Source organism: Sphaeramia orbicularis, chromosome 24, assembly GCF_902148855.1.
Source record: "Sphaeramia orbicularis chromosome 24, fSphaOr1.1, whole genome shotgun sequence".
NCBI lineage: Eukaryota > Metazoa > Chordata > Actinopteri > Kurtiformes > Apogonidae > Sphaeramia > Sphaeramia orbicularis.
In genome coordinates, this window is record NC_043979.1 from 28,825,337 (window position 1) to 28,851,942 (window position 26,606).

The 26,606-nt window shown below is 36.8% G+C and overlaps 1 protein-coding gene across 1 annotated transcript in view; it reads left to right on the forward strand.

Annotated features, from left to right (window-relative positions):
- The window catches only part of ryr3 (ryanodine receptor 3), a 173,101-nt gene that overhangs the window by 58,833 nt on the left and 87,662 nt on the right, over positions 1–26,606 (forward strand). The window contains exons 17-35 of the mRNA XM_030128736.1: positions 590–685; positions 861–979; positions 1,762–1,895; positions 2,200–2,441; positions 4,130–4,322; positions 6,304–6,520; positions 8,072–8,176; positions 14,027–14,130; positions 14,831–14,914; positions 15,934–16,093; positions 16,331–16,475; positions 17,254–17,459; positions 17,751–17,925; positions 18,520–18,728; positions 20,079–20,242; positions 21,814–21,862; positions 21,959–22,119; positions 23,668–23,830; positions 25,872–25,958. Of these exons, the coding sequence (XP_029984596.1) occupies positions 590–685; positions 861–979; positions 1,762–1,895; positions 2,200–2,441; positions 4,130–4,322; positions 6,304–6,520; positions 8,072–8,176; positions 14,027–14,130; positions 14,831–14,914; positions 15,934–16,093; positions 16,331–16,475; positions 17,254–17,459; positions 17,751–17,925; positions 18,520–18,728; positions 20,079–20,242; positions 21,814–21,862; positions 21,959–22,119; positions 23,668–23,830; positions 25,872–25,958 (2,813 nt within the window). The remainder of the gene's footprint in view (positions 1–589; positions 686–860; positions 980–1,761; positions 1,896–2,199; positions 2,442–4,129; positions 4,323–6,303; positions 6,521–8,071; positions 8,177–14,026; positions 14,131–14,830; positions 14,915–15,933; positions 16,094–16,330; positions 16,476–17,253; positions 17,460–17,750; positions 17,926–18,519; positions 18,729–20,078; positions 20,243–21,813; positions 21,863–21,958; positions 22,120–23,667; positions 23,831–25,871; positions 25,959–26,606) is intronic.

Here is a 26,606-nt window from a genome sequence, read left to right on the forward strand (position 1 = left end):
TTTGCTCTAAAGCAGTCACTCCCTTCTATTTTAAATAGTTGCTTTTTATCACATAATATAGTGTATGCCAAAGCAACTGGCATTAAACTTTTTTTGTGTGTAGCCTCAGGGTTTTCTTTCTGCCTCTGATTTTTAATTTCACATTCACATCATTAACAGTCCTTTGCTTTGCCTCGTGGTGTGGGTCTGTGTATTCGTATTGAACGATAGCGCTCTGAAAAGCAGAATTAAAGGAGATTAGACACCCATCAGTATTCCTTTGGCACAAAGTGCTGTTAAATTGTTTAATGGACATTATCAGGCTACTGTCCCTGAATCCTAATGGTAAAAAATGAGATGCTGGAGCAATAAGGAGACTCTGTAATGTCACCACTGTGGCAGTGGAAGGGCATAAGAAATGCGCCCTCTTTTTTACAGGAGTTTTATAAGTTCATGACTTCAGTCTTTCTCATATATTTTCCTTTACAAAAGTTCTAAGTGGCTTCACAGATTTAGTAGTTTTAACCACCTGTGGAATGAATTGACAGGACATCAGATAATGACTTTATGTTTAATTAACTGTTTGCATTTTGTCTTTTCTATTGCCCAGCTGCACTGATTCGTGGGAATAGGAACAACTGTACCCAGTTTTCCCGGAACTTGGACTGGTTGGTCAGCAAACTGGAGAGACTGGAGTCTTCATCAGGTATTATAGGAAATGTTGAAAACCTGGCGAGGAACAAGAGATTTTCAAGCCCTAATATTTTATTACTTTATCTGAGTGTCAAAAGGGCTTAAAATTGCTCCACTTGTGCTAAAATGTGCTCTTTTAAATGTACATTTATTCTGAAAATATTGAATTTTTCAATTTTGCCTTTTAGGAATTCTGGAAGTCCTCCACTGTATCTTGGTAGAAAGCCCGGAGGCTCTGAACATCATCCAGAGAGGGCACATTAAATCCATCATCTCACTGCTCTACAAGCATGGGCGCAACCACAAGGTGGGTTTCACTAAATATTGAATAGCTTTGAGTCCTGATACAAGCTCCTAAAACATCGAGACTTTTCAGCACTAAAAATATAGCGGAGCATTCAAAGAGGGTAACTTTAAACTTTACTACTGAAGTGATTCCTGTACAATGACAAATACCAGTGGGATTTACAACAGTATTTTTCCCCATGACACAAAGTTTCATGAGGGGGAGTGTAGTTTCATTCAGCAGGGCATGTTTTAGGACTGTATTCTGAAGATAAAGTGAATGAAAAAGTGATTTTTGCAGACAAAACAAAATTTGACCATAAATTTTCCATAGCAGATATGCACACGAAAGCCCTTTTACTCCCCAAACCTTGAAACAAACATAAGGTATTGAAAAAGGCATAAAATGCCAATGAACTAAGGTCGCAAACTGGAACTCCTTCTGTTTGTCTTCACACAATCTATATAAATCTTTGTCATGGCTGAGATTGAGTCTTCATCTCAAATAACCAGCCTTTGGTTTGTTAACATTCCTGCTATGTGGTTTACATGCAGTGTTAAAATGTTCCCATAACATTTACTCTTTAAATTGCACCAGGCATGAAAGGGCATGCTTGTAAACAACAGCTGCTGTCATACAAGTGTCTAGTTGTGGTCTGTGGTCCCTGTGAAGGCCCCCTTTAAACGGTGTATCTACTAAAGGCATTGTTAACTGATGATAAAATGACTCCGTAGTTTCCCATCGACCTAATAAAGTGTAGTTTGACATACCACATATTTTATATTTTTTCCTCTGTCTGGCAGATCTTGGACGTCTTGTGTTCCCTCTGTGTTTGTAATGGTGTGGCTGTAAGAGCCAATCAGAATCTTATCTGTGATCACCTGCTTCCCAGGAGGGACCTGTTGCTTCAGACACGACTAGTTAATGATGTTCAGAGGTAAATGAACACACATCTACACAAAAACCATGTAGATGCTTGTAGGTTTTGATTGAGTGTATTTTTAACATCGCGTTAGTACCAAGAGAACACCTGAATTCCAGAGATGTTGACAAAGCTTCACTTTGATACTTTGAAATAAGATTTTCAACTCTGATAAGTTGGTCTGCATCTAACATTTACTGACATTCCTGACCAATAAGCTGGTTACGTTAACACATTTTTTGTTAAATACGAGTAAATGTTGATTTATCTGAAAACATTGGTCAACAAATGTTGTTCCTTGCTCTGTTTTTATTACCAGTATGAGGCCAAACATCTTCCTGGGGATGGCTGAAGGCTCAGCTCAGTATAAGAAGTGGTATTTTGAGCTGGTGATAGACCAGGTGGACCACTTTGTCACTGGAGAGCCGACCCACCTGAGAGTCGGCTGGGCCAACACTAAAGGCTATGCTCCGTATCCTGGTGGAGGAGAGGGATGGGGAGGAAATGGTGTCGGGGATGACTTGTACTCCTACAGCTTTGATGGGCTTCATCTCTGGTCAGGTAGGCATTTTTTAATTACCCCACTCCCCAAAGGGGAGGCAAGGGGTACTGTTTTTGGTTCAGTTTGTTTGTTTGTTTAACATTCTAGCAGCAAAACTATCTGTTCAATTCAGACCAAATTAGGTTTATAGATTGCCAGTGACCCAGAATAGATCTGATTACATTTTGGGAAAAGTAGGTCAAAGTTCAAATTTCTTATGAATTTTTAAAATCTTTTTTTTTCCCCATTTACTTATAATGGGTGAAATTTCAAATGTCTGTAGCAGCAAGACTATTGGTTGAATTCATACCAAATTGGGTTTATAGATTGCCGATGACCCAGAATAAATGTCATGACATTGTGGGAAAAGTAGGTCAAAGTTAAAATTTTTTGAATTTTTAAAATCTTGTGTTTTGTCTCCCATTTACTTATAATGGGCGAAATTTCAAATGTCTATAAAAAACGTTAATTTTGGTTCAATTTACTTCAAACTTGGCACGTATATAGAGGCAGTTGATATGCTAACATCACAACATGGACAGACATGATGACATCAGCTGGACCGATGCCAGAATAAGCTACAATATGTCCGAGGGGCGGGGTTTGTTGTGCCTGGCACCACTTGTTTACATATTGACATCGTAATTGTCTTTGCAACGAAAACAAAACAAAAGGGTCCATTTACTTATCCATTGACATACAGAAAGATGTAATATATACAGACACATGTATAACAAAGACATAGGCTTGTATCACCTGCTCAAATATAAAACTGATTAGAAATGAAACCTTACTGGAATCAATAGATATTCTGCATGTATTATTGACTACAAACTTGTGTCATTGCAGCAGCTACTCAAACAATATCTGCAGTCTACTGGTAATTATTCTGATCTGAGAGTCCAACTGTTTTGACTTGAACAAATTGGATCTGTCTCTTGTGAAGCATATAATCGACTGGAAATATATCAGAAGATGTTTTTTTTTTGTTGTTGTTCCTGTTTTTTTTCTTCCTCATGACTTGATTCTGGCTTTGAACACTGTAGAACAACTCCTTTATTCAAGGCTTTCAACAAATGAGAGGTTCAATACCACTTCAGTTGTTTTACATCTCCATTTAGAAAGCTGAAATAGAATAGAAGAAATAGAATAGTTTTGTTTTACTACTGCCATGTTCTTATTCCTTCCGGAAACTTCTCATATCAACTAATGTTATCTTCACATAGGGCAAACACATGCATGAGGATTATATTTTAATCAGAGAAACAAGGGGTGTTACATGAACCATTTTGATTCTGATTGGGCTATATTGGATAAGGCAATGTGTGTGTGCAAAATGGTTATTGGATATGTTTAAAATATCCAGAAATTCAGACAGAAGCTCACACAGAACAGGTCAGTAATTTGTAGCTGAACAGTCAATAGTTAACTTGATGCATAGTCCTCTAAATGCCCCCTTCCTCTCTGCTCTTGCCCTAAAAGCTTTTAATTTGACCACCTATTTCACCCCTTTTACTCGTAAATCTGCTTAAAGATCTTCCCTCATCTATTTCATGTCACTCCCTTTTTAAAGCACTCATCACCCATCTCTCCAGCTCTCTGCTCCCTCTCATCTCTTTTACCCATCATCCTGCCCTACATTTGCAATGACTTTGCAGCTCTAACAGCCATCCATCCTCCTTTTCTGTCTGCGCCTGGTGGTGTGTAGGCCGAATCCCCAGGGCCGTGGCCTCCATTAACCAGCACCTGCTGAACTCAGACGATGTGGTCAGCTGCTGTCTGGATCTGGGCGCTCCCAGCATGTCCTTCAGGATCAACGGCCAGCCTGTCCAGGGCATGTTCGAGGACTTCAACACCGAAGGGTTCTTCTTCCCCGTCGTCAGTTTCTCTGCAGGTGTTAAGTAAGGTTCTGCTTTTATAATTTGGAAACTGTAAAACTGTATGAAGAGCTATTCTCAACAGACTGCATTTTTTTTCTTTTAATTTGTTTTCCTAGGGATGTAATTATAGCTTGTCAGCCTGAAGATTTAGACACCAAGCAGTGATGTAGTGTTAAATTAAAAAAGTTTCTTGTCATCAAGTTTTAATTTGGTTATATTTATCTATACATTAGTACAGTGGTTTGCTTTTTACAGTGGGGTACCCCCTGAAATATATTTTTAGCCAAGTACCCCCAACTCTTCTGCATTTTTGATTGAAAAAAGAAGGCAAAATTTGTTCCTGTGCCAAAGGTGTCAAAACCTTTCAAAACAACATATATTGAGCCTTAATATATTAAAAAGAACAAATCTTTATAAGCAAATTTTGTGTGCAAAATATAAAGAAAAATAAGACAAGAAAAATAAACTAAGGGGTCATCAATGAATAACTGAACCTTTCATCAACAAAAAATAATTAATTAATTACTCAAATACATTCATCTAGAAAAATAATAAATATAAGTGTAAATGTTCTTAAAATGTTATCAAAACTTAAACAAGATGAGTGACGATGATAAAATAAAAAATGAAAAGATGAAATGAAATAAGGTCAGGAGTGTTAAGTTTATTATATGAATGTATATAGTGTGTTATACAGTATATTTCAGCATTAATTTTCATTATTTATTTTGTATTCAGTAGCCTATATGATGACTTATTTAACCCATAAAGACCCAAACAGCCACTGACGACCTAAACCCTCTACTGATATAAAACGTTTAATAACCTGTGATCCACTATCAGTCATCAGATATGACCCATTTGGACATTCAGAGGCTCCATAGTGAACGTGGAAACACCGTCATCTTCACCAGTAAAATCCATAGAGTTTGATCAATGACAGCGGATGGACACTCTTCAGTTAATGATATATTTTGTTGAAAAAGTCACTTTTTCTTCAGTTTTCTATTTTTTTGGTATAGTAACCCTCAACGTTACTCTGAGCTTTTATGAACATTTACATGATTAGTAAATTAAATATAGGAAAATACCTGATGTTCACTGAAAAAACACAAAATACAGAGGATAGTGTCATAATAAATGGTGATAAATCACATAAGACAAGTTAAATTTAGAGAAAACTGCCACAGAAGTAGCACTGGGTCTTAATGGGTTAATGTATTTTTCCCAAAAAATTTCAAGCACCCCCTGAGCTTCTTCTAAGTACCCCCATTTGAGAAAGACTGTGTTAGTATATACAGGTATGGTAGTTAAGGATAGTTAGTTCAGGATATACTCTGCGGGAATAATTCTACCATTTAGCAACTATTTTAGTCCAGTCTCCCTCCCTCCCTATACATTTTCTATATCTTAATCCCCCTCACTATATGAAAAAACAACCACTGCCATTTCCAGCCTTTAGTTGCAGCCTTTTGGCATTTTCTTTAGTGGGGGGTTTATTTTAATACCACAGCTCCCTTCTCCATGTGCAAATGTTCCACAAAAACAAATTCTCCCAGACACTGTTTTCCAAAGACAGTGTGTCCCGTGCTTACTGATGTTGAGTGGAGAAATATAAACAATGCAGAGTGTTATTTTTTCTGTTCGAGAATAATAGTGGATGTGCCAGAGCTGTCTGCAGACCTATTTGATATAAATAATTTCTGAACTGATCTCCAGTCAGTCAACATCCTGAGACAACTACTACTTAGAATCAATATGTTCCATAAAAAATGTATTATTCATTCACCGTAACAAGTTGTATAAGCTCTGCCTTTGGGTGGATTTACTTTGTAGTCTTACTATTCTCTAATGCCTGCAGTGAAATAGAAGTAAAACTGCCGCTTTCAAACTGTTTTGAAAAACTACAGAAAAAAGAAACTTTCTAAAGCCCTACAGTAAATTGAAGAGTTGGAATACTGTTGCGTAACATCAAGACGACTTATATAACTCTTCATCTTAGGGTTCGTTTCCTACTGGGTGGACGCCATGGAGATTTTAAGTTTCTGCCCCCCGCTGGTTACTCTCCTTGCTATGAAGCGTTGCTGCCCAAGGAGAAGATGCATGTAGAGCCTGTGAAGGAGTACAAGAGGGACCATGAGGGGGTCCGTGACCTGCTGGGAACTACCCAGTTCCTCTCTCAAGCCTCTTACATCCCCACTCCTGTTGACACCAGCCAGGTAAAAACACCATCAACAGCATCAAAGAAATGTTATCGTATTTCTGCATATATGATGAAGACATTTCATTACATTAAAATGGACGTCATTACTCTAGTGCTCAGGGTTCCTACACATCATGGAAAACCTGAAAAACAGTCCACCAATTGTCCAGTCATTGAAACGTAGGAAAAAGTCAAATGTGCTGGAAAAAAGGTGTCATTTTGAAAAATTATTTCAACATCTGCTGTTTTCTTCTCACTGAGAATGAACTACTTATTCTAATCCTCTACTGTAACTTTGATTTGTATGGTATTCAGGTGTGTAAAATAGGCCAAACTGCATCTAAAAAGGCCATAACAAGAAACTGGCTGAAATGTAACCCTTCAAGTCCAGGACAGGGGCTGGATATTGTTGAGGAGATTTACTCGATGGAAAGACAGACTTACTATCTCAGAATGAAGCAGGGACCCTGGACCAACAGTGGCATAAATGGACTGTGTATATGAAAAAGATGGGTCAATATTCAGCAGACCCAACACAGTGATAGTGGACAGTGGACAGTGACAAAAGCTAAAACAAGAGTTGTGTGCCCCACTTCTGTTTATTATTTTTATTCTTTTATTTTTGTATTTTGCTTTATTTTCACCTTCCCAAGTTTCCATTTTGGAAACTTGCATTGTTGTGCAGTGGATTTTGTTTATGTAAAAAAGTTCCAAAAAAGCAAAATATATAAAATGTTAAAAAAATAAAATAAAATAGGCCGAACTGTAGGCTACTATTTTAGTTTTTAGTGAATTGAATGTAATTCAAAACAAAATGTGTGATTCCGGTCATAAATGAATAATATTAATGATCATTGTAAATTTTATTCACAGTTCTTTGTCTTATGCAATTGAGAGAACATACAGAGATTACCATTAAATATAATGATCATTTTTATTAACATCAAAATGGAGCATTAAAACTAGGCAGGTATGGGGAGAAAAAAAATGAGATAAAGTAGTGTATTAAAAACCTTAAATGTCTTTATTTAAATGACATGTTTCTTGTTCATGTAAGTGATAGACATAGACACACATCTTTTAAATCTTTCACTGAGTGGAACATAGCACTGTATGGCTGGATTCCTGTCCATCATACCAGCTACATCAGCACTAAAAATATCCTGAAATGATCTCTAGGAAGAGTTGGAACCCCAGTGATGCAGCCTTAGTGATAATACTATACAGGATTCACAGTTTCCTGTAGGTAATAAATTCGGTTCTTCTATTTCCAACTGTAGCTAACATTTATGTTGCTCGTCATCTCCATAGTATTTCTGCTGTGTTTCTTCTCCTTCAGGGGCTATTTAGAACAAAAATTTATAAATTCACCTTGTGTTACACACCTTTCATTTAATATTCACTCCTGTGGTGGCCCTAAAGCACTAATGTAAAAATATGGATTTTCTACACCACTTACACACCAAGGAGTTTAACAATTGATGAGCAGTGAAAAAAAGGAGAACTGTTTTCATTTCTTGGCCTGGTATCATCCAACTGTACCATCTGCTCTCTTCTCTGTCTGCAGGTTGTTCTTCCCCCTCACCTGGACAACGTCCGGGACAAGCTGGCGGAAAATATCCATGAACTGTGGGGGATGAACAAGATTGAACTGGGTTGGACCTATGGCAAGGTAATGCAGCTATTCTTCATCACACTGAGGCCAACAAACACCCTCTGTGTATCTGTAAACAGTGACATCCAGTAGGTCAACTCAGTACACAGTATGTTAATCACCAATTAAGCAGCACGTCCTTATGAACAGCAACACATCACATCACGTCTGTCTGCAGTTTCTGTTTAGTGTTTGTACTCAACAGATACAGCCTTTTTTCTACATCACAAAAAATATACTGGTTTTAAATATAAAAGAACCTGAATTCCTTAGTAGGTGCAGTTAATTTAGCCCAAACAGCCCCAAACATCCACTGGTGACCAAAAGCATCTACTGATCTAAAATATTTAATAAACCTTAATCCACTAATCTTTTCAATTCATACAAATAATTGGTGTAAAATACAGTTTGTCTTCTTTTCATGGTCATCAGATATGACCCATTTGGATGTTCAGAGGCTCTGTAGCAAACATGGAAACACCGTCATCTTCTACAACATTTATTCACCAGTAAAATCGATGGAGTTTGATCAATGACAGTGGATGGAGACACTGGGTTTATGTTCAGTTAATGATATATTATACTATAAAAGTCAATTTTTCTCTGTTTCTGATATAATAACCCTCAACTTTACTCTGAGCTTTTATGAACATCCACACGCTCAGTGAATTAAATGTAGGAAAATACTTGATTTTCACTGAAAACACTTGCTTTATGTTCAGTTATTGATAGATTTGCTGAAAAAGTCACTTTTTCTTCTGTTTTCCCTCTTTTGATATTATACAGGGTGAGTCAGAAAAAACGCTCTTTTCATTTAAAGAAATTGTACCACTGAAATGGAAATGCTTATTTTTCTTTTGATTATACAGTCATATTGATGTGGTTATTGAGCATGTCTGGCGGTTGAATCATTGATTTATGGCATAGCATAACAGAGGGAATGTCCATTGTTTATTGTGCACCGAAATATCTGCCAACACAGTTTATGCCACCGTGAATGAAATTGAAATTGTCAACCATTACAGCATGTTTACTCGCCATCAAAATGTTTTGTCTCAACGAAGTCGTCCGGCACGACCTTCAACCTGGCTACCATTCAGATTGATGCAAATCTGTGCTCATTGCCGCATCTCTAACACAGCTCTTCTTGCCATTCGTGTTCGTCATAGGGCTTGGATTTCAGCCGTGATGCGATTTCGGAGTTCCTGAAGAGTTTGTGGAACAGTCTGATACACACGGTTTTTAAGATACCCCCACAAGAAAAAATCAAGGGGGGTCAAGTCCGGGGATCTAGGTGGCCACTCTCTCTTCTGACCCAAACAGACAACTCGATGAGGAAATAATACCTGCAATCGCTGTGGTCTTGCCATGATGAAAACTCCCTGGGCACTGTCATGTAGGCCTATGTCCTGAGTGTGAAAGCAAAGCCGCGACTCCTGTAATTGTTGTCAATTTCAAGTTTGTTCACTGTGGCATACATTGTGTTGGCAGGTATTTCAGTGCCCAATAAACAATGGACCTTCTCTCTCTTATGCAATGCAATAAATCTATGACTACATCACCAGACATGCTCAATAACCACATCAATATGACTGTATGGTCAAAAGAAAAATCAGTGTTTCCATTTTAGCAGTACAATTTATTTAAATGGAAAGAGCATTTTTTCTGACTCACCCTGTAACCTTTGAATTTACTCTTTGTTTTCATGAACATCTACAGGATCAGCTAGTTATACTGTATATAGGGAAAAATATGTAATTTACACTGAAAAATGCAAAACATGGAGGATAATATTGCAATAAATGGTGATAAGTCACTTAAGAAAGGTTAAATAGAGAGGAAAAGTCATTTGGGAACTGCCAGAAAAGTAGCACTGGGTCTTTATGGTCTAATGCAGTTTTCTAAACAGACCTAAACAGCTGCCAGCGACTAAAAGCATCTAACTGATCTAAAATGTTAATATTTTTTCAACCACTAATCCTATCAATAATTCAGGGTTAAAAAAAAAAAAAAAAGCAGTTTCTCATCTTTTCACTGGCATCAGATGTGACCCATTTGGATGTTTAGAGGCTCCGTAATGAACTTAAAAACACTGTCATCTTTTGCAATATTGAGTCAGTTTACATGCACACTAGAACTCCAATCATTTGATTTCTGGAGTAATCACAAGCGATCATGTAAACAGAATTATTTGATATGTTTTATCAGGTAACAGCAGTTATCTGATGATAAGAAATCAGATGAACACACCTGGATTTCTCTGCAATACTCTGATGTCTTCTTGCATTTATGCCTGTTCGTCTGATGTATTTCATTCTTTTCACAATAGGAAACTTGAGTATCATCATTATGTACATACAGTCTGGGTAAAATTATTCGACCACCCCTTGTTTTCTTCAATTTCTTGTTCATTTTAATGCCTGGTACAACTAAAGGTACATTTTTTTCGACAAATATAATGATAACAACATAAAGAGCTCATTAATTTCAGAGCTGATATCTAGCCATTTTCCATGTTTTTCTTGATAATAACCCAAATCACTTCAATTCTTACATCAATAGCTGTGGCATTGTACTGCCAAAAACAGTGCTTTTAGGCATTCCATGTTTTCTTTTCTGTCTGTTTTAGTCACATGATACACACAAGAGTTAGCACTTGATTGCATAACCATTGTTTTTGATGACTTTTGATGGTCTAATAATTTTTTCCATGACTGTATATTCTCTGAAGAAATCCAATAATGGACTGTAATGTCTAAATCAGGATTTTTCAGTTATCATGTTTCTGAAGTGCATATAAATGCATCAGATCTGAATATTACAATAATCTGATTACTCCCAGTTGTCAGATTTTTATGGTCAAAAATCTATATAATTTGACAGATAATTGTGACTTTACGTAGATGTTTGTTTTTACGTTTAGTTACTGACATGAAGTTGTGGCCAAAGATTTTGGGAATGACACAAATGGATTCTTTGGTTAAATGTGCTGTATTTGTCAATAAAAGACGTTAAAACCTATATAATACTTATACTTATTTTTCAGTGTACCTCAGAAACGTGTCAATCATAACATCAAACATAGCAGTAAAATTTGCAAAAATAAAACTTGTCATCTCCAAAATTTTTGGAAGAAGTCACTTTTGCTTAGTTTTTCATAATATGATAACCTTTGAATTTCCTCTGAACTTTTATGAACTACTACATGATCAGTAAAGTAAATATTGGAAAATACCTGATTTTGACTGAGAAATGCAGGGGATATCATTTCATTTAGGAACTGCCACAAAAATAGTTCTAGGTTTTTAAGGGTAAAAACCTGTTAAATGTACAAAATCCAACATACTGGTTGTACCTGAATGATTTTCACCCAGTTAATCACAGGACAAATGCATTATTTTGTAGGCTTTTTGACATTTAAATCCATCCCATCATCATTTCATTCACACAATCTGCTTTCCCACTGCAGATCTGATACTGCTAAAAGTCTGATCACACAACACCTTAATTGTACTGTAGTGGTTATTACACAACCATTTCCCATTGAGGCCATCACCACAGCAGCCGTTTAACACAATTAATGAGTGTCTCACCTTGCAAGTATACGACATCCACTATGATTAAGACTGAGAGAAAGCTCTACGTAGAGAGAAACCTAGGTCTTATAGTTTATTAAGGACAAACTTGAAGCCCAAACAGCTGCTTTCTATTTAATTCTGGAGTAACAAGCCTCAATGAGCCCCGAGGGACATGGCACTGAATCCAAAACAGGATCCTCTTCGGACGAGAGGCAGATACTTGGCAGGCAGGTTGATCATAAAGTTGGATATGGCTTCATTGTTTTGTGCCTGTGCTCATGTCCTGCCGTTAAACACCTGGGTTTTATTTAGCCTTTGTCAACAGTAGATAGTGTTTTATCAGAAAGGGGGAGTTGTCGGTAGGATCTTATTGAAACTCTGGGCGCAGTGGTGGAATTCCTCTCTCGACTCGCTCATTGACAGCTGAGCCTCTTCTAAATGCGACATCTTCTCTGGGTTTATCTCAGTTTCATTAAAACATCAACACCTGAGGCTTGAATTGGAGAGGAAAAACAAACAAAAATGCGTCTGCAAGAGTCCACTGCAGATAAAGACAGCCGCAGTCCAATTTTCATTTTCGGTGTTATTGTTTGTGTTTATGGCTTCAAATCTGTTGCAGTTATGGATAGGCAGACTTGTTTTGCATTTTTCATGAGTTTTTATTTTCATTTTTGTTCTGTAATTTTTTTTTTCTCCAAAGCTTTTTTATTGAATTTTATATTGTAACAATCATAACTGTACAATTGAATGCACATAAAATATAACATAGTTAAGTACCCCCCACTCTAACAGAGTCCCAACCCTGATGCACCTCATATTCCAACAAAAATATATAAACGCACACATCCAAAATGAATACATAAAGTAAAATGAATTACAATAAAATAAAATATGTATTTGTTTTTTAATTTTAAAGGGGTTATATCTAGTTTTGATATTCCAAACTCTCGACAGCAGGGGGATGTCATGAACCGGAACACTATCGGTACCAAAACCACCAATGAATCAATGCTATGTATCCACAGACTGTATCTCTCACTGAATAAATTATAAATGTCATTGTTTACGCACGTCTGTATTATGGTGTCATCAAGTTTTTTTCTTTTCTCATAGTCTGTTATTTTGACTTCCACATGCTCTGTCAGCTGATAGTTTACATTATAGCTCTGTTAGCCTAGCTCTAGTGTTAGACAGAAAACAGCCACAGTAACACCACAAATCTCCTGTTTTCAGTTCGGTTTGTGTTGTCAGTAGCCGCACTAAAGATCTGTTTGGAATCAATCAAGCAAGGTCAGAACTGTCACAGTTTAGTCTGAACTGTGGATCAACAAACAGTGAACTTAGCAAAGATAGCAACATGTCTTAATAACTTTATACCTTTGTAAGCTTCATAATCAAACTCACTTGTGTAGAAGAAACGCTGTGATTTCAGCATCAAACTCCATTCTTTTCATTTAGAGCTACGTCCAGTGGCGAAAACAACAGTGCGTCTAGGTTTTTATCACTTTGTCACTTTCTTTGACTATAAAACTTGTTCCTTGGTGGTTCTCATCCCATTGGGTCTTTTCAGCTCATGTCAGCTCTATATTTTTAGCAATCTAATGATAATTTTAGGTCATTTTTGTAATACGTAGAAATTTGTAATAATAACAAGTATAATGAAAGTAGATGACTGTAATTATAGTACTTTTTACCTCCTTCAAACCTGATTTACTAGTTTAGCTTATTATTCTTTAGAAATGTTCAGATTTAGGTAATTTTGCATAATCGGTTCGAAGTTTGGACATATTTTCAGTATGGACTATAACCGCTGCCGGTGCTAAACAATTATGGCGTATTCTGAATAACCGCTGCCGGTGCTAAACAATTATGGCGTATTCTGAGAAATGTTTGTCGAAGTCTTGACCTTATATGTGCAAATGTAACTAGTTATAAAAAGTAACAAATCAAGAAGGAATAAAAGTTAGCTTTGCAGCACCTGGAGAGTTCAAATTCAAACTTTTTAAACTATTAGGGTCCCCAAATACACAAATAAATCTACCAAAGACTAATAAAAGTGGGTTTAGCGAAATATGATCCCTTTAAAACATTTTATCCACAATATAAAAGTCTATGTTAGTTCAATTATTTATCTTATTGTTATTTTTGTTGTAGTTTTTCTCATTTTCAGTGTTTTATTAGTTTTTTAATGATAATAACCTTTGCTGAGGCCATAAGAATGGTATGAAGACAGACAGACAAGAATCCTTATCCAGAAGAAGATAAAGTCACCATTCTGTTTTCCCCACAGGTTCGTGATGACAACAAGAGGCAGCACCCTTGCCTTGTGGATTTTGCCAAGCTGCCTGAAACTGAAAGGAACTACAATCTGCAAATGTCTAGTGAAACACTTAAGTAAGGCTTGGCAGGTCGCTACATTATCCCATTACCTATTCATGGAATTTCCACTGTGGCTCCTTGAATGCTGCGTGAGGCCGGATTATGGCTAAGATTAAAGCCGTACTTGTAATGACTTGCATCTCCTGAGTGAACACCAGTATTGATTTTTAAGAAATCTCTGGTCCAACGCTCATTCGTGCCAGCTACTGAGTCATCTCACTGTAAAAACATTTAGCTTGGCTCAGTAAAGCATGCTCCTGTAACATTGAACTCAAGTCAGGTATGCATATACGCACTTACATAAAACTGAAGTCCCAACAGCCAAATCGGGCAAATATATGCAGTGTGAATGTATGGAACACCAGAGATTTATAAATGTCTAATGAGCTGTGAACATGTAGATGAGGCTAAATGGATCCTGCTGTAACATATTCATCCAACAAATTATATTATTAGGACGATAGGCAAATATTTTTAAATATGTGTTGTAGTTATCTAGAACATTTGATGTCTTTAAAATTAAAATGTGTGTTATGTCTCTGATTACATGTTAAGGGCCCCCATTTATAAGCTGAGGAAATGTACTTTATTAATGACTTGTTGATTTTAATGGCTGTTTGTGAACATTTTGTAATAAGATTGATTGATTGATTACAATGAGACCAAAGTATTGCAGAGGTAACTTTCTAATATTTTATTTTTCCCCATTTTTTAGAACCCTGTTGGCACTGGGATGCCATGTTGCCCAGGTCAATGTTCATGCTGAGGACGATCTGAAGAAAATCAAACTGCCTAAAGAGTACGAATTCTTATTATTCCTTGATTGTAATTAATTAACAAAATTATTAAAGCAGCAGTAGGTAAAAAATACAAATACATACCTTCCTCTTTTGTAGAATCACCTATATATTTTATTTCGGTGCCCTTCTTAAGCTCACTACAAAAAGAGCAGTATTGCTTAATTGCTAAATGGTGTTAAAAATGATGAGTTCTGTTTTTCTGATAAAATTATTGAATAGTCCAATGAGATTTATAGAAATAAGTAAGTGTATATATGGCAAAATATCAAGTGCCTTCTTTCTAACCAAAAATATTCATTGTTTTTTTTTACACCATGTCTGTGTATTTGTTGTTGCAACCATGATGATGCTTAGTTGTCATGTAATGGTTTTATTTTAGCCCTAAATATGATCACTGTGACCTTATACAAAGTATAATCAGGTTGTTGTAATGTCTGAGTTTAACCAAACATTAACTCTGACATTAGCAACTGCTATGTTGTACATTTGATGGTTGTGGTATTTTATATCAGCTGTCTTGCTATCTACACTTGCTGCAATTCATATTAGCAGATTAGAGTCAATTTCAATTTTCAGTTTATTTCTTTGAACGGGACAGTGAGCATTAATGAACGTGAATGTTTTCACATGAATATAAGGCTAGTTTCCATCCGTTATCCTACAGAAGATGTTCCATAAAAAACAGTAAAAGCACAAACAACTATAAAATTCTATACAATGGCCAGATATTTCAACCATGCACATATTATTTACACTATACACAATACTGTACAGATAGAGTACTTTATACTGTACTCTATAGAGTGAAGAGCAGGTGAAAAAATGTAGATTTCTTTCAAATCCCTTTTAATATTGTAATACTATTATCAATATATAAGTTACCATTGAATTTTTGCACAGTGACGCCACAAAATGATTGCCTACCCCTGCTTTAAATAGACAAAAACTAATATATATGTAATGTTGAGATGCTACGTCTTCATCTTTGTCCTTTGGTATCATGTTGTATCCTCTGCAGCTACATGATGTCTAATGGATACAAGCCTGCGCCACTGGAACTTTCTGACGTGAAACTGAATGCAGGTCAGGAGGTTCTAGTAGATAAACTGGCCGAGAATGCACACAATGTGTGGGCCAAAGACAGAATTAAACAAGGATGGACCTATGGCATCCAGCAGGTAAAATGATTGTTCTATTTGTCATCTTAAGATTGGAGCATAGTTAACACTTCATCCTAGACTAGTATCCTTTTATAGGTTATTACTATGAACCATTAGTAATCTTTATTACAGTGTCGACCTATTCTGCTACTTAAATTTTTAATGTGACATGTCTATTTATTTAGTTGTTCAGATATAATAGTCATTAGTTCAAGTGGGTATCCCTTCTATTGTACTATCTTTTCCATGTGTCAGGATTTGAAGAGCAGGCGTAATCCTCGCCTGGTGCCATATGCTTTACTGGACGAGCGCACAAAGAAATCTAACCGAGACAGTCTGAGAGAGGCCATCAGGACCCTGGTTGGATACGGATATGACATTGACCCGCCAGATCAGGAAGGTTGGAAACATTTTGTACATAATTTTTTGTTTTTCTTTTGAGCATAACATAGTACTTTCTTTAAACCTTAGAAATCACACATTTCTGTTAATATCTCAGCCAAAAAAAAACTTAGTTCATATCATTGTTCTGTGTCAGATGATGTCTCTTTTATTTGAGGTGAGTTTCGAGATTTATTGAGCCTCTGGTTGGCCTTTGAAAGCAGCATGGCCCCCCCTTCTCTGAGTCTCCATTGGTTAGAGTTTACAAAAATTATACATTGTGATTTCATGTCAGTTTTACATTTCTTAAAAATGAAATAAAAAACCTTATTTCTGTGTTTTAGGCATTTATCTATTTATTTTGCTATTTTTTTGTATGTTATACTACTTTTGTGGATAAAACAAAGTGCTAAATCAATCTGTAATCTCCAGTTACACATGGTAAAGGTGTGTCTTGACAAGTTATTTCACTGTTTTTTTCAAAATCGGAATTACAATTTTTCAGCCTCAGGGCCCAACATTTTCATCACAGTGTCGCAGCACAGATGAGTCTTTATTCCTGATAGATGAGAATGTTCTGCACATTTTGACATGCAACACATGGGGTAGCAGGTAATATGAAGTGCTTAAAAAGGTGATAAGCAGGTATAGCAAAAATGGACATATATATTCCCGCCCCCAATGGGTTAAAGTACTTCTCAACCTGCCCTTGTGTTTGCTTAGTTGACCTCTCATGGTCCAGTTCAAGAGTGATATGAGCATTTATGTTTAATTTTTCACGTCTTTCCAACCCTTAGCTCCTCATGCGACGGATGATCAAAGCGTGGAGACCATCCGCTTCTTCCGTGTGGAGCAGACGTACGCAGTGAAGACGGGGAAATGGTATTTTGAGTTTGAGGCCTTAAGTGGAGGTGATATGAGGGTCGGCTGGGCCAGACCAGGCTGCAGACCTGATGTTGAACTCGGAACAGACGACCAGGCCTATGTCTTCGATGGATACAGGGTAAATTAGTTCTATCTGGATGCATAACAGAAAGGGGACAGCCTTAGCACACTTATCAATGTCACCTACAGCACACTTGTTATTTTATTTATTTTATTATTATTGTTTTTATTTTTTGTCATTTTTAGGCACTTTAACAAATCCCCCTTAGGGTATCAATAAAGCTTAACTTAACTTTTTGTCCTGCTGGGGTTCTTTTTAATCTCTCTTTAATATAACATGTTTTTTATTGCATTTAGAGCATGCATTTTTCATTTAATTCCAGCTTCATAAAGTTCTTTTCTTCTTAAGGGTCGACGTATGCATGCAGGCAGCCGCTACTTCGGCCTTCCCTGGAAGAAGGGCGATGTGGTTGGTTGCATGATCAATATGGAGGACAAATCCATGATTTTCACTTTGAATGGAGAGCTGCTCATCACCAACAAAGGCTCTGAGCTTTGCTTCGCTGACTTTGAGACCGAGGACGGTGAGGGCTCCATACTTCACTGAGCTTTACTGCTAATTCATTAATTTATTCTGTATTCGTCATCTCCAGAGATATGACAGAGTTTGTTTTGGCATTCAGCACGAGGTCAAAAGAAAAAGTGGAAGCAAATGCTAACAATGTTGCAATTTAATGAAGTCCATTATGGCATAGGCCCATTACTCTCTCAATGAACCATTTTAAAAGCAGGACAGGCAAGAAATCACAAAGAATTACCGCTAACTGATTAGAATTAATTGCTATATTTGTGTATGAGATGTAATTCTTCAGTATGGAAACATATTCTAATAGCATAGAAAGTTTAATCCTTTATGTTCATTAAGAAACATTCAGTGTGTTCAAGGACTCATTTTGCAGTGTGGTTAGGTTAAACGAATTAAGTGTAGCTCTAAGACAAGGACATATTGTTAGCGCCAGAGCTACTGTATAATTAAATGTCCAAAGACAGGTTTCCAACTTTATTCAGAGTAGAGGATCTAAATTCTAGGCTCGTAACATTAAAGACAAGAATTTTCAATGCTTGCTTTCAGTTTCTCTACTAAGTGGTAAACCTACCTATGTGCCCCCCCCCCCAAGGTTTCATCCCTGTGTGTAGCATGGGACTGTCACAGATAGGCCGTATGAACCTGGGTAAGGACGCCAGCACGTTTAAGTACTACACCATGTGTGGTCTCCAGGAGGGCTTCGAACCCTTCGCTGTTAACATGAACCGAGAGATCACCATGTGGTTCAGCAAACGCCTGCCCACCTTCGTCAATGTCCCAGAAGACCACATGCACATAGAGGTAAAGTGGCATTTTAATTGTCATCAATATGTTGTGTTAATAGTAAGTCTCAGAGTTGCCTTGATGGTTTTCATCGACTCAGATATTCTGAAATTTTCTGACAGCTGGCTTTATTATTTGAAAAAATCTGAAATTTCATACATCAAGTATATGAGATGTTCTCTTTTAACTCTGATGCAGCATACATTTCAGAATAAATTCAGGCTTAACTACTTTTGACACTATATAGACAAATATACTGGGACAAATCACACTAAAAACCTCTAGGAGGTCACTTTCCTGTTGATTTGGAATATTATATAAAAAAAGCTCATGTCGGTGGTTGTCCATGATAATTACAATAAAGGTCACTATGTGTTTTATGTCTAAAGGCTGATTTTTTTTCTTCCTGAGCGAGAGTTGTCACTACTTATGTTCAGATCGACAAATATTTAAGAAGGCTAGAGGCAGAACATTTAAAACAATTATAATGATTAAGAAATATCATTATGTGAAATTAAGTAAAAACAAACTCTTTAGGTGACAATGTGAACAAATCGAACCACTAAGAATGAATAATATTTATGCCAATATAATATAATTATGATATTTGTAATTTTCGTTACCAACAAACTGTACAGTGCTGTGTAAAAGATTCAATCTGTCATTAGATTTGTCATTTTAACAAGGTTACAATAACCATACATACGTGTTTCTCAGTCTTTATGTCAATCTATGTATGACAAAAATATACTGGAAATACGTAAATGGCGTTAAAACAAAAACTTTCAGAAAAAGATTATTATAGAAGCTGTACAAGATCAACTGAGCAGGGAAAAGAATAATAAGCAGCTCAAGTCTAAATAAGAACTGTGGGACAATCTGAAAGAATCGTAATAAATATAACACAAGATGTTTTAAGAAAACTTATAGACAGACAACCCAGAAGAGTTCAAGATGTACTAAAATCAAAATGTCACACTAAATACTGACTGGAGCCATTTACTTGAGATTTTTTGCATGTGTTTAGAATGCTGTGCTCATACTTCCTGTATTTTTCTGCAATTTAAACAAACTCAGATAAACTGATTATAACTCTTCAGTTGGCCTAAGACCTTTGCACAGTACTAAATATTGGTCCCAAATATGTATTGTTTTTTAGCCTTGAATAATTATACCCAGCATCACCCCTGTTGACCCTCAGTGTGAATCAGACTGACTTAAATATCTCACTAATCCCACTTATGTAAATGTATTCACTATGTACAGCGTGTACTGGTACACTGTAGCTGGTGTCGATGCACTAACATTGATTTTGTTTATAGATTTCCTCCTTTGGGAATTTTCCTCCTCTTGTTTGTAACTCCTCAGGTGACGAGGATCGACGGAACAGTAGACAGCCCCCCCTGCCTCAAAGTCACTCACAAGACATTCGGCACCCAGAACAGCAACAATGACATGGTTTACTGCAAACTGAGCATGCCTGTGGAGTTCTACTCTGCCGACATGATACTGGACGAGTCGCTGAAACTCAGGTCTATTCTATTCTATTCTATTCTATTCTATTCTATTCTATTCTAGCACGGAACAGCAATGGAACTGTTGGATCAGGTTAAAGCTGTCATGTGTGCTCATTAACTTGATCATTCTGATTAATTAGCCACTAGGTTATTTTGGCAGCCAATTAAACTCTTTATTGGGCAAGTGACTATTTTTGGTAATTTCTGCATACATAACAAGACAGTGGCAGCAACAGTTACAGTGAGGACAATGAGTCAACAGTGTCAGGTCCAGTGTGGTCTACAGGGTCTGTAAGGTCCACATCTGCATGAAAAGTGAGTGTAACTGCTTTGTTAGGTACCATGAAGTAATGGTACTAATGTAAGGAATGATGTTCAAAGGAATAATGGGGATGTTGACAGGTATCTGGATCAGCACTTATGATTAGGGATGGGAATCAAGAACCGGTTCTTTTTGAGAACCGGACCCCGGTAGCTCGATTCCTTGGAATCGCTTGCCTGCCCGCTTGACGATTCTGCTTATCGATTCCGCCATCGTTGCGCATCCGCGATGACATCACACGTACGCTGCATTGTTTTGGTCAGAATGTAGCCAACATGGTGCTGAGACAGAAATGGTCTAAAAAGACAACACCAGGTCCACTGGAACACTGTCAAAGCTTCCATTTCTTCAAAAGGGTGGAATCCTTCCAATATGTTCAAACATTTGTCCACAGCATGTGATTCAGTTACAGGAATGTCACGTATTTGATTCGCTATTTTGCGGCGCTTGTGAATCTAGCGGCAGAGTGAACACCAGGCCATCATCCGGGCCCAGTTCCGGTTCCGGTGTGGGCAACAAACGTTGTACCCCTTCAAATACAAGTTTCCGAAGGTAGGGGAAAGGAAATGAGGGCACAACAACGGGAGACGAGCCGAGTGGAACCGGTTCCACATAGTGGAAATGCAGCAATAGAGGAATTAGTAAAGTGTCTTTAGTTTCACTTTCACTGTAGCCCCCCCCCCCCCAACTGGGCCCGGTGTCATCTGTTCTTATTATTTGTACATACTGTATATGTTATATTTTCTGTGCAGAGATGGAAATATAAAACACAGTTAATGCAAACACACCCATTTGTACTCTTTTATTCCCTAACCCAATGAGAATCGATAAGAGAATCGATAAGGAATTGGATCGATAAGCAAAATTGATAATGGAGTCGGAATCGTTAAATTCTTATTGATTTCCATCCCTACTTATGATGTTCTGATGTTCTAAAATACATGTTCCTTTCACGTTACATGAGTTTTTCTTCTATTTTTTGTATTTACTTCTAGAATTTTTTATTTTTTTAATTTTTTTTTTTTTTTGCCACTTCCAGGTAAGAAACCAAATATGGTAACTTCATTGACCTTGATTTTCTACATAATAAACATTTTGAAAAATTTCACAAAATAAAGTCTTGTTATGTCCTCCACTAACACACTAAGGTAGAGTATTTCTATGAGTGCCCTATAAAGTAGGCTTAAACGCTTATAAATGGTTTGTCAGCGATCACTTTATTGCTCATTAAACATGTGGCCTTATGTTGCCTCTGTCTCTGCAGCCAACCTCCAAAAGAAGATGGAAGTGTTGACTACGGAAGCATCACAACTGTAAATCAGCCACATTTTCTAAGACATAAAAGAAGTGTGAATGAGTATATTTTCTCCAGTCTTAGTAACCTGCTCTTGTTTGTATTCTCTTGGCAGTATTACCATTCAGTGAGAGTGTTTGCTGGACAGGACCCTGCATCTGTGTGGGTGGGCTGGGTCACGCCTGATTATCATTACTACAGCAAGAACTTCAGCCTCAACAAGACGCGAACCGTCACCGTCACCCTGGGAGACGAGAGAGGACGCGTCCATGAGAGGCAAGCACTGTTCTTTATATATCTGGACTTTATAGGCTATGGTGGAAGTGAAAAGGAGGGAAGTTATTTATTCACTACCCGCTACTTATATGTAAAATATCTGCAGAGAGATGGTGATTCCAGAACTCTAAATGTGTCTTGTTGCTGTAATATGAGTGGATTTGTTTTTGGAAAGAAAAATATCATGCAGGTGATAACATTACTGCAGAAAAAGTACCAAAATGTGTTGTAAGAAAATATGATTGCAAATACATTTTGATTTGTAATGGCAGCCAGTGATGAGCACAATTTGTTTTGAAAGTCGCAACTGACAGCGACATTGCATTTATTTCTAACCTTATTAAATTTTTTTTTCTCATGTCTGGATGTTTTGTTCTCAAGTGTTTGTCTCATTTTTATGGTTGTGGCCATACAGTTCATTAACCCAAAAAGACCTAGCGCTAGTTCCCAAATGAAATTATCTCTATATTTAACCTTTCTTAGGTGATTTGTCACCATTTATTTCTAATATTATCTTCTGTACTTCGTATTTTATCTGTATAAATTAGGTATTTTCCAATTTGTAATTTACTGATCTTGTAGATGTTCATTAAAGCTCAGGTTAAAGTTGAGGAATATTATATCAAAAACAGAAAAAAACTGCAGAAAAAGTAACTTTTTCAGTTAAATCTATCATAAAAAATCAGAAATCAAGGGTCTCCATCCACTGTCATTGATCCACCTCAATGGGTTTTACTGGTGAAACAATGTTGCAGAAGATGACGGTGTTTCCACGGTAACTATGGAGCCTCTGAACGTCCAAATGGGCCATATCTGATTACTATGAAAAGATGTGTAACTGCATGTTACACCAGTTATGTACATGTATTGATAGAATTAGTGGATCAACAGATATTATAAAGTTACATCAGTAGATGGTTTATGGTCGGTGATGGATGTTTGGGTCTGCATCGCTTAAGTTACTAAAGGTTGAGAATGCCTCCTTCACAGTATTTTAGGTAAAGTCATGAAGTTTTTCAAGGACCATGGTATAAACTCTGCAATGCACAAAAAGCACATGCATTTTCTTTTAATGCATTTTTTCTTCTAATGAAGGTTAAAGTCATTATTTTATTCCATTATGAGAAAACTGTTGGCGTCAGCTGTTGTTTCCGGACCATCACTGATGTCAAATGGATTATGATCTACCGCCTCTCCTAAATGACTTCACATTACACATTTGATAACACAATTGTGCTAGAATTGATTTACTGTGTTGCAATGACACTGCCACCTCTGCAGCTGTAGAACCAAATGCATATTGATTTTTATCATCCATTTTTGTCCTCCTTCAACATTCAGGGGAGTAAAAGGGGAACAGAGGTTGTTTGTGCAACAAAATTAATATTAATGAGTCAAAGAGTCAACACAGATCAATTAATGTGGTGCATAATGACCGCTGGAGTAATATGCGGTGTAGGATCTTCAATTTCTGCTCATGGATTTTAGTTATGCTAAGTAACTGTTAATCAAGCTCTGTTTTTGTGCTTTTGCTCCATTTTACTGCAGTGTCCAGAGGAGTAACTGTTACATGGTGTGTGGATCAGACGCTGTCGGCCAGTCGTCCTCCGGCCGCTCCAACTCTGACCTGGAGATTGGCTGTCTGATCGACCTGGCCACCGGCCTTGTCTCCTTCACTGCCAACGGCAAGGAGCTGCCAACATCATATCAGGTAAATCAAAGGAGAGAGGTCGGCAGCGGGTCACATAGGGTAAAGCACAGGGACATTCTCTGGATGTGCATGTTAGTAGTTTACTGCTGTCATGTGGTAAATACAGTGTTTCTGTTCCATTGAAGGGGTTATACAGTAGCAGAAAAAAATACTAGACCATCAAAAGTTATCAAAAACTATGGTTATGCAATCAAGTACTAACTCCTGTGTGTATCATGTGACTAAAACAGACAGAAAAGACAACATGGAACGCCTAAAAGCACTGTTTTTGGCAGTACAATGCCATAGACATTGATATAAGAACTGAAGTGATGTTGGTTATCTAGAAAACATGGAAAATGGCTAGATATCAGCTCTGAAATTAAACTCTTTAGAGCTTTTTTTTGGGTTATCATTATATTTGTCTAAACAAATGTACCTTTAGTTGTACCAGGCATTAAAATGAACAAGAAATTGAAGGTTTCAAGGGTGGTCTAATAATTTTTTCTGTGACTGTACGTAGTTGAATTTCCTCGTTGTGGGATCAATAAAGTCTAATCTAATCAATCTAATCTAGTATTGAAATTCCAAACTTTGAACAGCAGAGATAATATATACACCAGAACACATTTAGGACTACCAAAACCACCAACAAATCAATGCTATGTGTCCACAGACAGTGTCAATTTGGCGTTTCTTCCATCAATTGCCACAGTACTGTGGTAGCAAAATGCACAAAAGAATGCGATGAAGTATATGCCATGTATCGTCACAGAACTGAGGCAACAAGAGGCTAACTAGTTCATGTAACAGTTTCTATGATTGGCTCTAGTACAAATGCTAACAATTGATTGGTCTGTGGCAATAGACAAAACAATATTTCATGCCACAGTACTGTGGCAGTTGCCATTGCCTAATGTTAAATATAAGTTTTGAAAATAAAACCAGACACCTTTGGCACAAGAACAAATTTTGCCTAATTTTTTTCAATCAAAAATGGTGAAGTGAGAATTGGGGGTACTTGGCTAAAAAAGTTTCAGGGGGTTCTCCACTGTAAAAAGCTTGAGGACCACCGCTCTAGTGGTTAATCTGTCAGTATGAATAGCTTCAGTTCATTTACCTACAAATCAATACACTGGCATCTTTAATTTAATGTCACAGCTGTTTATTCTCAGCACTCTGATAATTTTAGGTTATTTTGTAACCTTTGATAGTAGAATTACTACACATTGCACCTTTAACTTCTGTGAGTGTCATGGAGTTCTTGTTTTCTGGTTCACCTATAACACAGTAAAGAAAATTAACTAAATGACTTTTGAGACAAAGGTTTTTCTTTGATTTAATCTGGTAGGATTGCCCTCAAATGCATTTGAATCATTCATGCACACTCTCAAAAGATCAATCTGCCATTCAGATGAGAAAAGCAAATCTTCATCGGTGCAAATTTGACCTGCAGGAACGCAGTAAGGAAATTATACAGCTGAATTCTCATCTATTTTCAAGGCAGAGTCCACTCATAACAAAGACCGACTGCATCCGCTCTGTAATCCCCGTCTCGCCTCAGTGAAATCCGTTTTTTACAGATCTTATTGAATACCTGACTAGACATCGAAATTATGCTAAGTCTCGTTCTACTTAGGCTCTTCATTACCGCCTCTCCTTTTTCTCCCTTCGTTTCACTCCTCACTTGAGTCATGAATCGGCATTTTTTAAAAGGGGATGGCTTCTGAGGGAGTCGAGAGGCTTTTACCCTGATGAAAAGCTTCACGTCTTGCTGGGGTTGTTTTTCTTTGCTTTGTATTTAGCTATTGACTGCCATCAATACACCAAGTGAGCTTAATTGAACTGGCATTTAAAACATGAGCCCAATTATGGACCTGAAAGGTTAATAGCTGCTGGTATTTGTTGATTTTGGTGCCAAAACTGACACTATGCATGAAGAAAGAGCTGCACTAAAGAAAACAGCAAATGTCATAGATTCCTTTTATTGTTATTATTGACAGTAATTGGATTGAATTCACATTTTGCTTGATTTAAATGACTGAATTTTGTGTATTTTCAGGTGGAACCGAATACCAAGCTGTTCCCCGCTGTGTTTGCACGTCCCACGAGTGCAAACCTCTTCCAGTTCGAATTTGTCAAGATCAAGGTTTGTTTGGTTTTTATTGCAAATTTCATGTGTATCAGTGCTTGAAAATGTTTCAGTGATCATAATCAGATGAATGTTTCACAGAAATTAAGTTACATTGTTACATGTAGTTTATACATGATTTTAGACAATACTAAATTTAGCATTTCATAGTCAAACAGATATATGTAATTAGATTTTTGTTTCAACTCAACAGAAAACATAAAATCATAAGACAACAGAATGTGCGTCTGTATCTGAAAACTACATCTTGGACTAATTGCATGAATGCTAATAACTTCTTCGACTGTGTAGCTATCAGAGGTGGAAAAAGTACTGAAAAATTGTAATTAAGAGAAAGTGTCTTCACTTTGGTTAAATTCTACTTGAGTAAAATTTTAAAAAGTACTTAATTTAAAATTTACTTTGAGTTAAAGTAACGTAGTTACTTTCAATTACTTGATGTAAAAACAGGTCATAAATCCAATCCAGCACTAGTTGCACAATTTCTTTTCAGTTCATTGTTTTTCCCACTTTTCATTTTTTACTGTGTAACGGGGGGGTTTCTGACATAGCAAAGTAAAATACTTGGGTCAAAATATACTTGAGTAAAAGTAAAAGTACCTATTTCAAAAACTACTTAAAAATTACAAATTACTCAGTAAAACT